General features: G+C 47.1%; 1 protein-coding gene across 5 annotated transcripts in view; it reads right to left on the bottom strand.

Moving 5' to 3' along the window:
* The window catches only part of LOC135792946 (selection and upkeep of intraepithelial T-cells protein 1-like), a 153,722-nt gene that overhangs the window by 42,902 nt on the left and 96,833 nt on the right, over positions 1-13,987 (bottom strand). For all 5 annotated transcript variants that reach the window (XR_010548500.1, XR_010548499.1, XM_065303779.1 and 2 more), the window contains 2 exons: positions 4,666-4,848; positions 3,799-3,990 (listed from right to left, as the gene is read on the bottom strand). Coding sequence is in view for 3 of the 5 variants with exons in the window: in XM_065303779.1 (XP_065159851.1) it covers positions 3,799-3,990; positions 4,666-4,848 (375 nt within the window). In the remaining 2 variants the exon portion in view is untranslated. The remainder of the gene's footprint in view (positions 1-3,798; positions 3,991-4,665; positions 4,849-13,987) is intronic.

Genomic DNA, 13,987 nt, shown 5'->3' on the forward strand with positions numbered 1-13,987 from the left:
GATCAGGTTATTACGCAACGCGACGTTTTCGTGCGCCTTCTGTGACGAGCTCGTGGAGAGGAAATGAGCGCGCCGACGTCTTCGCGCCTGACACCTAATGCGATTTCCTATCGATATAACGGCCTAACAAATATGTTTTCGCTAGTATTGAAATTCGCGCCGAGCTGCCTTGTGCGACGAAACATGGAAAGAAAACAATGCGCAAGAATTTGACCCAGTTATCGAATTATAGATTTACAATCTGCGAAGCCCAATCTGGAACGACGGGGGATCTTCGCGTGCTAATGGCCAAAGGGAGGCGGTTGCGCCTTCAAGTCGGAAACTGTTTGCCTGTTAATAGTATTGCTTTCGGCGTGGCGTGAACATCTGTATAAACAAAGAGAGCGAAATTGGGAGACAAGGGCTCGACGCGAAGAAAAAAGGGTGTTAACGATAAAACCAATTTCAGGTCGATGGCGTTCACGTACGCAGTGGCGTGGGGCGGTGAAAGAGACGGAGTCGTTGTCACGACGGTCGCGCGAGCGCCCATTCGCCGATCTGCCGATTCTCCCGCCGCCGGATTTTCAATACGCATTACTTAAAATGATCGAGGAAATGCCTTTCCTCCCGCCGCCACCGCTGCCGGAACACCGAACACCATCTCATGCGGATCGTACACGCCGAACACACGTTCGCAACATGAGAGCAAACCATTTCATCTCGTCGAGACTCGTCGACTCTTCATCTGCGAGTAGTAGTTTTCGTGTATATTGCGGCACTCCACTGCTCCAGTACGAGCGGGGTGGCGGCGGCATCGGCTCTTGAGCGACTCGTCTTTTTCCCCATCGCCCGTCGCATCGGCAGGAAAAACGAGAAAATCGTTTTCCATTGTGTCCCATCCGAATGCCCGAGCGACGAAATGCCGAAACGCATTGAACGTACCAGAATGACGGAATAACGGAAAAGCAAACTCATACTAAAAAATAAAGGAGAACGCGCGCGCGCACGCGGTGAAAGAAATCAAATAACTGATGCACTTCGCCGTCACAATGCAACCGGGCGGCCGGCGAGGACAGCAGCAGCAGCCGCAATTGCAACGCGGATGGAGAAAAACGAATCTGGCGAATGCTTTTATTTTTCCAACGACTTCGCCTTCGCCTCGACGCTTTCGATATTTATTTTCATTCCGTCTGCTCGTCTGCCCGCCGGCTCGCTAATGGTATTTATGTACCGATACGTTTGCGGTGCGAGTAATAAAGTTGTAACGTGCGCGGGATTTATCGGCGGCGCACGGCCTCCACCGGCCGACATTAGCGGAAAATATGCACGTGTGAAGGCACTTAAACAGCGAGGATATTATGTTATGGTTAAGTTATTGTAACCGGAGGGGCCGGTCGATGAGCGATGCGCGTCTAACATGCACCGGCCGAAACCGAAACGAATTCGCCGCCGCCGCCGTAGCCGAGTGATAGAAACTGTTAAACGGATAAGGCCGCCGCGATTCCAACCAGCAAAATATTTACAACTTCCACATCCGTTCGAAGCGCTTCCGGAAAAATCGCCCGCGCGTCTTGATTTCGCCGGAATGTTGATGAGTATCGGCGGCGCGCCGCCCACCCGCGAGCGCCGCCATTAATCATGCGTTTAACTAAATAGCGATTTCGATTAAAGTTGCACCTTCACGGTAGCGCCCACCCCGCGCCAGAATGATGCACGACCTTCGGCATCCGCCAAACTCCACATCAGGTGGATAAAATAGGCGGCGTCGATTGACTCATTAAGATTAATATCGGCGTGCGCGGCGTTCGCGCCTTATTTATGACAAGCGCCTGAATATGGCAATCATATTTTTACCATTTAGATTCCTGATGCCTCGAATATGCCACCGCCGCCGCCGTTGCCGCCACCACTGCCACAACCGCAACCCCGGCGTTACATTGTGTATCGTAATCGTAGAAAAAATATGAAGTAGAATTCATTTTTCATGCCGCCAACGCATTTATCACCGCGTCGGAACGAAGGGTGAATGGAAAAAAAGCGTACGTACGATGTGGCACGATGAAAATGGCTTAAATGTTATAAATATTTATAAAACGAGACCGTGCGTGTTAGTGTGCCGGCGAGTGGCCGAGAGTGCCGCAACTCTCAGAGCGCGTTCGATGCGAATCGCGGAAAAACGCGTTAACTGCAATATCATAACACACGCCTGCCCACACCTTCATTATCCTTATTTCTTATTCAATAATGCACAAGGCGGAATTGTACGAATGTACAATTTCCGCGTGCGGCGGCGCACAAAGCAAGCTAATACTCCTACACCTGCACTTATCGCGCCCAGTTCGGTTTAACATGGATCTTTGTTGTGACAACGCGACTACAAAGTGCATATTCTGGCACGCCAACCCCACTGGCGGCTGTAATTTATTACTATAGATTTAATGTTTTTCAAAGACTTTTTATCATCCATTTTCGTATTTTCATTTTTCATTTTGCATTTATCGATCGTAACGTGAGAATTTAAAACGCTCAATTTTGATATATCATGTTGACATGAATTTATCGTCCTGGCTGAAGATACTCGTACGTCGGTGTCGTTCGAGAATAAATGTACGTCGCTTTGCAAATGTGCATTTATATTCATGTAAACATCATAAGCATCCACCGAATGTTTTAATTTCGAAATGCTTGTTTGATAACAGAGATAATACCGGATTTTGCGCACTCTGCAAAAAGTATTAATTGAGAAAAAAACTACAAAAATTTACATTAAAATCAGTTCATCTCGCGAAAAAGTTTTTTTTTTCTCTGTTGCTATTTTGGAATGCATTATGAAGGAAAAATAATGCAGGCCATTAAAGTTTTGTAAAACAAGTTGAAACAGATGACTTAATTCCCCTATTCGAGTTTCCCGCAACTCTACAGACCAAAGAGAATTAAAAGCTAAGTAAACACGCAGCCGCAGCCACGGCCTGACGAGTTTGGAGTTGTATTGTTCCAAGTTCAAAACTCATAAATCAGTTGGTGCTGATTGATCAGCGCAATCTTGTTGGGAAGTCGATGGTGCAAGAACAGTGCGCGCCACGTTCGTAATTTGTATAGTTCCGTAATCGATTCGAAGGCTCTTGAAGTTGACTTGTAAGCGTATTTTGATTTACAGCATTTTTCTGTCTTCTCGAATGTTTACAATTTCTTCTGGGCGCCCCCGCATGCGGCGTGCGGCGGCACTCGAAGAGATTTATGTTCTTTTAATGACGTACGTATACCTCGAATACGAAATGCTGGCGGGCGGCGAAAAGGTCGGAGCCGAGCATCGGCGCGTCGCCGCAAAGAAGCGATGCGCCACAATAAAAAGCGCATTTGGTCTGATCTTTAAACTCGGTGCCCGGTTCTTTAACCTTCGCTGTGCCGGGCGGGCGCGCGCGTTGTTTTTCGCTGGCCCGAGGGGGCGGCGGAGTAAGCTGCTGGGTAAACCGGCAAAGCGGATGAAGAGGACTCGAGCACAGGTTCGTTAATTCGTTATAATACGCTGCTGCATGCGAGTGCAACTGGTGACGCGACGTCGCGACAATATTGCGTGGCAGTTGCCCAGAAGGCATAAAATTTCCGAGGCAAATGAAATGTCTAATAGCAGCGGAGGGACGCGACCGGCGAGAGATCTAATACATAAATTCATTCGCTAATTTGCAAAGTCCTCGGATCCGCGCCGCCTGCCACCAAGTCGCCGAAAACATTTACATAACCAAGCCATGGGCCGTAACAATTCGGCCAAGACACAATTTACGTTAAGAATAAATATATACGGCACAATGCCTTGCTTACCGTAGACGAGCATACTCTTGGTCCTGATTTCCTCGCTCTGGAAGGTCGACACCAGGCACGTGTAGTTGCCGGAGAGATCGGGCCCCGGCTGCAGAATATAGAGCGCACGGTGCAGACAGTTGGGGTCCTCGCTTGCCTTGTACTCCAGTTTGAGGCGTCCTTTCAGGATACCGGAGTCTTGTGGACGTTTTCCTGCAAAACACGAATTCGTTTACACTTTGCTCACCGCTGCAGTTTGTTTGCGTCAACACAAATACCACGCGGTCTATTAGTTTTTGTTTCATTGAATGAGCGTTCAAGTCCCGGCGAGGGTGCCTTCGATGGCACGAGGGGCTCGATTAAAAGGCGTCCAAGTGGCGCTGCGACTCTACCATCGGCGGCGGTTTTTACGACCTAATAAATTTCACCTTTTTTCAAATATTTTACTTTAGTCGCCCATATACCGAAGCCCCCACATTCAACTCGTATATAGTAAACGTCGCCCGCAAGCGAATTTATCACCTCCGCCAAACATTAGAGACTTTTTTGAAGTGAAACTCGTTAATAAATAAAATTCAATCTTAAATATAATTTCGGCGTTTTTTCCCAAATAAATACGCGCCTAATGCAAATGCAAAACCACGACATGAAATTAAACACAAACTCATTTGGAATAATTTCAAGTGTTGCCGGGGCAAATAAAAATGTTTTACGGCCGTAAATATAAAAAAATATATGTGCGGTCCTAAATGCGACAAAATTACATCGGCAAAAAGTTATTTAAAAGCCGCACATAAAAAAAAGTTTCATATTGGGCTCTGGCGCAGGCATGGCCGCCGAGCGGCTCACATCCAATTACTAGAATTCGCAGGAATAAAATAAACTCACCCGGTATCCACTGGTAGACCAGCGTGCGATCGTTATTGAAGAACCACTTGACCACCGGCTCCTCGTCGCTGTCCTCCAGCGTGAAGTCGCAGTCCAAGATGACCGACGGCGAGCCGTGTTTTATTAGCTTGGGCACTTTCAGCTTGTTGATTTTGACGCCGTCGCCGGCCTGCACCACAATGCCTGCAACAATCGAATCGAAAGAATCAATTTCTGCCATAGAAAGTTTCGGAATTGTGAGGCGCGCACGAGCACGATTGCCAATCGGGGAATTGGGACGGTGTGTGGCAAGTTCGCACGCCGGCGACACAATCGCCTCTCGGCATTCGCGCCGATGCGATCGACACACGCGATTTCTATTTGCTCGGCTCGTTCGGGCCGGCTACGTGACGATAACCTTGTATTAATAAATATTTCGCACTCCAGTCGAGCGCGAGACGTTGAACGTTCCTGGGCCGGTTATTAGTTCGGCCGGGAAGCACTCGTACAATTGTTGATTTTTATTGGCTGTTAGGTCGGGCGTAAACGGCCGAAGCAGCAGATGCTCGCGAGCATCCGAAAGATTCCGAAACTTAATTTCGCAACCATCACGCCCGCGCGTCTTGATGGAGCATGCGATTGTCCAAAAAATTTCAATTAAAACTTCATCTCTGCATTTGGCATCGGGCGAATTAAAAATACGTACTACGTATACGCCAAGGCGGAGGCTGGCGGCAGAAAAGTTGTTTGTCATTAAACTTATAAGCAGGGCTGGCGGGCGAACTCCTTAACTAAACTGTCTTGTTGCATAATTTAGTTTTCAACTTGTACCATCTTGCATCCTAATTTTTGCATTCTCTCGCTCGCGTCGTTTTATTTTATTTGCGCGCTATTTTCATCCTGGCGCGGCGGCTTAGCTGCACCTCACGACCGTGACTGCTGTACGCCAATTATATTGCGGCGCTTCGCAGAAAAGGCATCGCTTCCATTTAACTTTCGCAACTTCCGCAAATATTTCCCAAACCGCCGGAGTAAGTGCTAGTGCGGGCGGAGTGCAACAGCTATCACTTTACGCATTGACACTGAATTGTCGACGCTCATCATCGGATACTGTTATATTTTAATGGCTATTTATCTAACTCGCAACATTATACGACCAACGCTTTACTACCTATAAATTCACATTTTCGACAATTTTGTAAGTACGCTCGTCATTTTACGTATTTCGAATTCTTTAAATTATTTACTGACTGAACTGGACACCCGAAAACAGTGTAAATATTTTGTATAACATTGATGATTTAAATAGGAAATGCGAAATTTAAATAAAGCCAAATTTCCCAAATGAACACGCGCTATCAACGTAATTATGTAATTGACTGAGTGCGTGAGGGCGGTCAGCCTCCCCAAAGCCGTGCATCAAAATTGATTCCGCGCGAAAAACGCGGCCGTGCAAAACTGCAACCGATTTTGCGCTAACCGAATCAATAATAACAAATTAAATTTCAATTCGCACGATCGGCCCCCGATACGTTAAATAAATAAATCGATTTAATTAAAGCACCATTAGCATAAAATTGCATTCGGTGCGACCGCGAATGCGGCAAGCGGCTTATTCCAATTCATTTCGCGCTAATTATTTAATTCGCCCACCTGCGCGCATTGCGCCCGCCCAATGGCCACCTGCAATTATCCGCTATTTATAAATTTAGCGTATATTACTTATATAACTCGGATAGCGGCGAGTCCGACCCCATAAATTCCGAGCGGGCATTGTTCGGCGGCGGCGGCGGCGTATCTCGTCCATCTGCGGTCCGCGATTGCCACATGTTTTTCCACGTGCCGACCGATTCCGTTTCATTTCGATTCGTTCACCAGCGCGCCCGCACGCCGGCCCATTGCGGCGACGGCGGCGGCATTGTTCGCGGTGTAATAATGCCGCAAGCAATGCCGCCGCGGATGGAGTCAATTAATGCGCGCTCCGGCTTGACGCCCGCGCATTGTTGCCGCTGCTGATTAGCTAAATGTTGTGCGGATCGCTAATAACGTAATGAAACGCGTTGCATAACTCGCACAGCGCGTTATTAACCTACGGCGACGGAGGCGGCAAGTTGGAAGTTGTCGAGCTGTGTGAGCATGCGGCGCGCGTATTGTTGGGGAATAGTTTGGTTCCTCGGGAGGACGCTCGCGACTCGTGTCCTTGTCGTAATAAGCCACGGCGCCGGCGGTGGCTGGGACGGCGCTTGTTGATGTTGTTACTGTAAGTTGGCCATAATTGTCGAACATATATATTGTTTGTCTACAAACTGCCGGGGAGCGCGCGCGTGCACACAGGCGGATCGTAAGGTCAGTTCGCGTATTGTGTACTTTCGGTTCACAATGAACGATAAATATTCGCTAAACTATTGTTTCGCCCGCCGCCGCCGCCGCCCGGTCGGGTAGCAGCTAGGTTTCAGTAATGCCGCATCGTCCTGTCGGCCCTCGGCGCACAAAATATATAATGCTGAAAGTTGAGCCGCATGAAAGTTGGCCTCGCATCAACTACTCGTAAATTGCAACAATGTTGTAATGAAAAGGCATAAAGTTAAGAATAAATGGCCGAAGAATAAGTGTAAACGTTTAATGCATATAATGGCGGCACACCGGGGGCCTCTCCAGCCACCACACCCGCAAAACAAAGCGCGAGATGGCGGGATTAAAACTTGCAGTCGCTTCTTCTTTCCGCGCAGCGGCGATTTCTTCATCCCGACGAAACAATCGCGCTCGCGAAATTAATATCCACAACGTGAAAATAAGCGGACGCCGTGCTATAAAACGATTCTGCCGAATGCATGCAAACTTATGTAATATAATCAAAGTTTAGAGCGAACTACGTTCGAGTGTCGACTTACTTAGTCATAATTCCGGATCTAACATCGTAATTCTTAACTTATTAAAACTTGTTCCCCGCCGGCTGCGTCGAGGACGCAAAGGGGGGCGAGCGATTGAAATTTCAAATATCGGAACCGAAGAAACACTTCGTCGCGACGTCAAGAAAATCACGACCGAACATCATGAATATAATTAGAATTCCCTGCCGTTCGAGACTTCGGAATTAATAAACTTTGCATTCGAACGCGGGCGACGCGCTGAACTTTCGATCCCGAATACATTTGCCCCAATTTCATTACGTACAATATTTTCGATTTCAATACCAACGGCGGCGGTGGCAGTGGCGGTGGCGGCAGTGCCTATTTCTTGTTTCTTGCTTTCTTTCCGCTCGCCAAATCCGAAGAATCTTACTAAGTACTCCGAACTAATGCGCATTACAGCAACTTCTCGGCATTAAAAATTTGCGGGAATAAAGTTATCCGAGTACGAGTTAAAGTTTAATCAAAAACAGCTAGATTTCTACATCTTCTGGAAATGTTCCTTCTCTCACGGATGAGTGGAACAAACGAAGTAAAAATCGGCCAGACTGTTCATAAAGATTTTTCACTCCGAATTAGATTAGCATGAAAACAGCATAAAACAAACAAAACCCGAGAATCCGCCTGAAAATAATCACGTAATATAAAAAACGACGAAGCTGAGAGATGATGAAATGTAATTTAAAAGACAAAGCCTTCAATACAAGGAAATCCCTGTATTACGCACAAGCGACGAAAAAAAGTCGAACAAAGTGCGAAAACTTCACGGCGCGCCCTCCATCTCAAAGAAAAATGCTAATTTGATTCTAATTTAAATGTTAATGTTAATATTAATGTTTGTCCGCTATTATTATTATCATCGCCGCCGTATTATTTGCAATTTCCTTTCGACACAAAGCGATATTGTTCATTACAATGCAGGCGTTTTATTCGTGTTCCTGCGCGTCGTCGTTTTTTGTTTGCTGCCTTGATCGCCGAAAGAAGATTAAAGCAAGTTAAACAAAAGAAAATTAATAACATCCTTCTCGTTAGAATGCATTTGATGGAATTTTCGTGGTGAGTAACAAAAGCGGCGAGCCGAGAAAAAAAGCGCGTGCCGACACCGAGACAGAAAGTTGCACAAAGAGACGGACGGAAAGGACAAGGCCGGGAGTAAAATGTTACTGCGCCAAGACGGAGGACACCGCGCGGAGTTGTTGCCTTGTGTAATATAAAAAAATATAATAATAATAAAGAAGCCATGGCGGCGGCCCTAGCGGAGACAAGCAACTAAGAGGCGAAGAGCACGACGGCGACAGAGTGAAAAGCAGAGGACGCACGGACAAAACGCTCAAATTAGACGACACGCTTGGAAACTTATACAGTTCGCTCGGTTCCGGCGTGGAGATGGTGGCGTCAGCGGCGGCATTCTGCGGCATAACGCGGTGGTCACTTTTTGTGCGCAGAGGAGGAGCATTCTCTGAGAAATCGCAAAATTGCAGCTGCTTGAAGCACTAACGTCTTTAAACTGCAAGTGGCGAAATTTCGCGTTTAATTGATCGTGTAATACCAATTTGCAATTCGTCAATGAGTATTTATTAATTCGTAGCTGGAAGCAGTTTATATGAGGGGCGCATTACGCACTTCGTCGTCAAACTGGCTTTGCCGGCGGCGATAAGGAGACAAGTGAATTACGTACACAAAATACGATTGCGATGATGGCATTAAAATAGCATTACTTGAAGATAATTCAAAAATTATGCAGATTTTCGTGTTTGAACAGAAATTTTCATTAGTTTTTGATGTGATATTTGTTTTGTCTTAAACAAACTCTAATTTTCATAGAAATTTCCCTGGTAACTATTGAAAAGAATCGGTTTTTTGCGCTTGTTCCCTTGAAATAATAAGAAATTCTATGCCACCACTCCAATTCCGTTGTGCGGTGGGAAGCGACCTCGTCGCAAATGCTACGCATTTATAAAATACCGCGCCAAATCGACCCGCTTATAAAGCTATAAGTGACACGATCCGGCTTACATTATTAATACGACATTATCACAACCGCGCGCCTTTGTACGAGAGCGCAGCGCGACGAATCCACGAGCATTTTTCAACATTGATAATTGCGCGCACGAGGACGTGAAATCGCGCGGAACGCTGAAATAAAACACTCCGGCGTACTCGCTACAAATCGCAGTCCTTGCTGTTTGCCGCTGCCATTATCGAGTTACTCGGCTTACCTTATGCGCGCGTATTCGTATGACGAACCGTATGCGCAAAGGGCGGTAGGTTGTAACGATAACGATTCGTATTTTTCACCATTTCTTTCCGAGACTGCGAATGCTGTTACCAAGCGCTGCGCCAGTTGACAAATTTTTGAATGTGAAATATTGGCTTGCTGGCAGCGCAAAAGAGTGTGAAACATATAACAACTATATTTTATTGACGATGAGAATTTGAGAATGTTTCCTGCTTCATTTTTACGTCACACGGCACATTTTTATATACAAGTAGAAGCTTGTTTTCAATTAATTAATGTTTGTTTCCAGACTGGCGCTGGATTTCTACAAGAGATGTAAATTGAACAGAACACAAAAGAAATCCTAGCGCGTGCAGCTTGTTTAGTTATTGTTTCGGTGTTTGCGACGCACAAAATTGGCAACCGATTCGATTTGTTTTCCGCATTACGGCTCGAATGTCGCCAGCGTACATTGCATCAACAAATGATATTTGCTAGTTGATTACTCTCGACGTTCTGCGTTAACAATGCTCACAAAGCCCGACGCTCGGACAGCGCACCAACATGTTTAAAATATTGACCAAATGTTTGAACATTTCGCCCTGTCACAACAAATAACGCAGCGCAGCCAACAACTACTCGCGGGCATTCTATTTCTAATCATCGAAATGCACTCGAACGCATGTAAAATCATGGTCGTTTAGCAAAAATCATAATCGCATAATCCGCGCTGGGAAATTCGACGAATGTAAAACGGTATGGTTTTCGCGCGGAAGTCCTGAATATTTCATTGATTCCTGGAAGTTATCGAGAGTATGCTGTATTGACCAACGGAGAGAACAATAAGCGCTACAAATGGCGTGCGATTGTTGCCGCCGCTGGGAGACTCGAGGCTCTTTCGTACAGCTGTCGGTCGAAATGTATGGCGACGCGCAGGAAGCGAGCGTGTGGCATGAAAACCGAAACGTTTGAATTTATTTCCAAAGTGTTTTCGTTTCGCGCGAATGGAGCCGTCTTAGTTAGAGAAATTGTCAAGGGAAAATGAGAAATGCTGATACTGGCAGATGCCGAGGAATTTGCGCAACAAAACGCCCGGCGCGATCTTTTGTTGGTGCGACGTGGGCGTTGTGAGCGTGTGCCGGTGCTTACAACTGCGGCGTGGAGAAATCGCAACACTGAACTAATTTTCCACTAATGCAATTTGCGCATGTGTTTGTATACCTTTGGCCAGCGGTTAATCGCCAACGACCGAACGATATTGCAAATTAAATTCACTGATTCCTAATTACGTGACCATTCGTAATGCATGCCTATCGATTCGACGCCCAGCGGGGACCGGAGGCGGTGGGTGGTGGCGCGTGCATCAATCGCGTGGCGTAGCGCAATTGGATACGCGACGAGCATGGCATCATCAAAAGTTCGCAATTTAATAGGTAATGACGGAACAATGCATGCAGACCTCAGGCATAATGTCGACACTCAACAATTCAACAATCAAACAATGCCGCGCTTCGAATCCGTACACTTCATTCGGATTTAACCACTTTAGCCGCCGCCGCTGCCGCCACCAGCGCGAGGGTGCCGATTCAAGTCGAATCCGAGTCGAGCGAGAGCACGAGAGGATCCGCGCACTTAGCATATACAACACGGGTACCGATGTTAATACAGGGGCGGCAGCGTGGGTGACGGCGCTCGTTGATGAGACAAGGACGCACCCCCCGCACCCCCGGCGCCGCTGGCGCTCTGATGTCGACGACGACGTCGACGACGTTTGACGCGTCGCAATCCGCCATCCGGAGGCGCAGGGTCGACACCGGAACTCGTCGGGGGCGGCGAGATAACCAAACGCGATGGGCTATGGAAGCTATGGAAATGTGCGCGTGTGTGCCGCCCGCCAGAAGGGCAGAAGGGATCATCGAATAAAGCCGAATGTTTGAGTGGTTCGTTACAAAATAAACGACACGACCGCCGCCACCGCGCGCCTGATAAATATTAACGTGCGCGCGAGCAATTCGGACGCGCTACAATCCTCGCTGCCTCCGTAAGCCGTAAGAGTTGTAAGATTAAAGTGGTCCCGGCACGAATATATTTCGGACAAATAACTGAAACGTACCCCTGACGCCCAACGAGGTGCGCAGCGCGGAGGTGAAATACGAGATCCGGTTCATTAATTAAAGCCTTTATTAATCTGGATGCAGTCGAGGGCGCGCGCCCAAGACGAGACGCTTTAATGCGCACGTGCGCGTGGATAGCACTTTTGGTTACTTCGTATTTATTTTCACTCGCATCCCGAACGCCGCACTCCTAATTGCAAATAAGGCGCAATGGAAGCGTCGTGAACAAAGGCCCGTAAACTTTTCGCAGCAATCATATTTCCGCTTTACATCTTCGCCATTAACTTCAAACACGCAAAATGGATTAACGGAATATTATAGGTATGATAATTTAATACTCTCAATATCCTCTATGATTGACCGATTTAACAGCATTGCACATTCAAACCTATTCAATTCGCAGAGTGTGTAAACAATATTTATGAGTAGATATGGTTATGCACTGGTGTTGTGCAGTGAAAATCGGTCGCGATTGTTCGAAGGCGACAATACGTAAACGCGCGATAGAGATAAAGGCGTTGTGGGGGTGGCGGGAGGGCAGCGCGCGGCACGTAGCTTCGTTCATCCGCTTGTTCGCTCGTTCATTGCATATTATTTTATGCAAATTTAATAAAGCCGCTGTTGTTTACATTTAGTTAAGTTCCTTATGTAGTTTTCGTGTTTTTCCTCTTTTTCGCCAACTTCCGGGCCGCGCTGCGCAGCGATGCGGTCGGGCACGGTTGCACAATCATATTTTCCGTATTCTTTATGGAGGTGCGAGAGTCCTTTCGCGCGCTGCGGCACGAACGACCGGCGGCGGCAGCGGCGGCTGGAGGGGCGGCTGCCGAGGGAGCGCGAGTGGAAACCGAGAATCGGAATGGAGACGTTAAGAAAATAGAGCGCGTCGAGGGAGAGATAAATCCCCACCGGATGTCTACGCATATTTCAGACATTCAGAACCGCTAACATTGTTTACGAATAAATTTCTCCTAGTCGTTTATACGATATTGTCGAGAAGAGAGCGCGGCGCGACGCGGCCGTTGCCGTTGTCGTCAACGACTGAGCCGCCGACGGCCGTCCCTTCATTCTCGTGCGCGTCCGCTGCCTCGTGCTCCTTCGCCGTGTGTGTTTTAAACCTTTTACAATTTTTGTCCTCTCGCCGGTGCGCGTCTCTTGACGCGCCGCGACGCTTGATGCTGAAATTTTAAAGCCGACGAACACGAATTCGTTCCCCATCGTGTTTCTATCATTCCCATCGGGAGCGCCCGAGCTTTTTATTTCTTTCTTCGCTTCTTTTTTTATTTCGTTTTTTATGTCTCCCACACTCTCCGCTAATGGTTGCGAGCGCAGCGCCGACGCCGGCTTCACGTGCGCTTTACACATTCATGAAATTAGAATTACACCTATCCGGCACGTATCTCACGTAGGATATGCACGCGACTATCGAAAACTCGGCGCGCGATTTTCGTGTTTATGATTTCTCGATTTTCAATTTTCGAGTAACTGCGCGCCGCGAAATACAAAATTGTTGCGCGATTTTAACAATAAAACAATTTGCGCCTACGCAACGAGTGTTTGCTTACTCCCGAATACCGAATGCAAATATGAAATTAATCTGAGCGCGCATTTCATCAACATCCCAGGTAAATCCTGTGAGATTTTTTGATGATTGCGTTTCGATATGCATGTGTTTTAGTTTATAATTTCTGCTGTAGCGCATGAATACACATATTCGCTAGCGGAAATATTAAATTTGCAACGCTGCGTTTTTTTTTTCGTTATTCGATGCGTGTTTCACGTCAAAATATTTACATTTCACACATGGAATGTTTAACACAAATCACGCGTCAGTGTGCGTCGATTCTCGATTTCCTCCAAACAATCCGCGGCTGCTTTAGTGAGTTCCAGTTGAAAGCGGTGGTACTCTGTGACGACCGCAGGTAGGTACATCAAAAAGCCGGTCCTCGAATGCAGGAAATTGAATAGTTGCGTTGGATTTCGTTGCCGGGATTGTATACATTTTTGATTGAAATCGTAATTATTTCGGTAAAAGCCGTAGCGAACCTTTCGGCCAATTGACCCTATCGGCGCGCCCGGCCGGCTCCGTGCCCCATTCTGATCCG

Source organism: Atheta coriaria, unplaced genomic scaffold, assembly GCF_025399875.1.
Source record: "Atheta coriaria isolate IRGN ID8LTWV9N9 unplaced genomic scaffold, Caltech_Dcor_3.1 hic_scaffold_1_pilon, whole genome shotgun sequence".
NCBI classification, from domain to species: domain Eukaryota; kingdom Metazoa; phylum Arthropoda; class Insecta; order Coleoptera; family Staphylinidae; genus Dalotia; species Dalotia coriaria.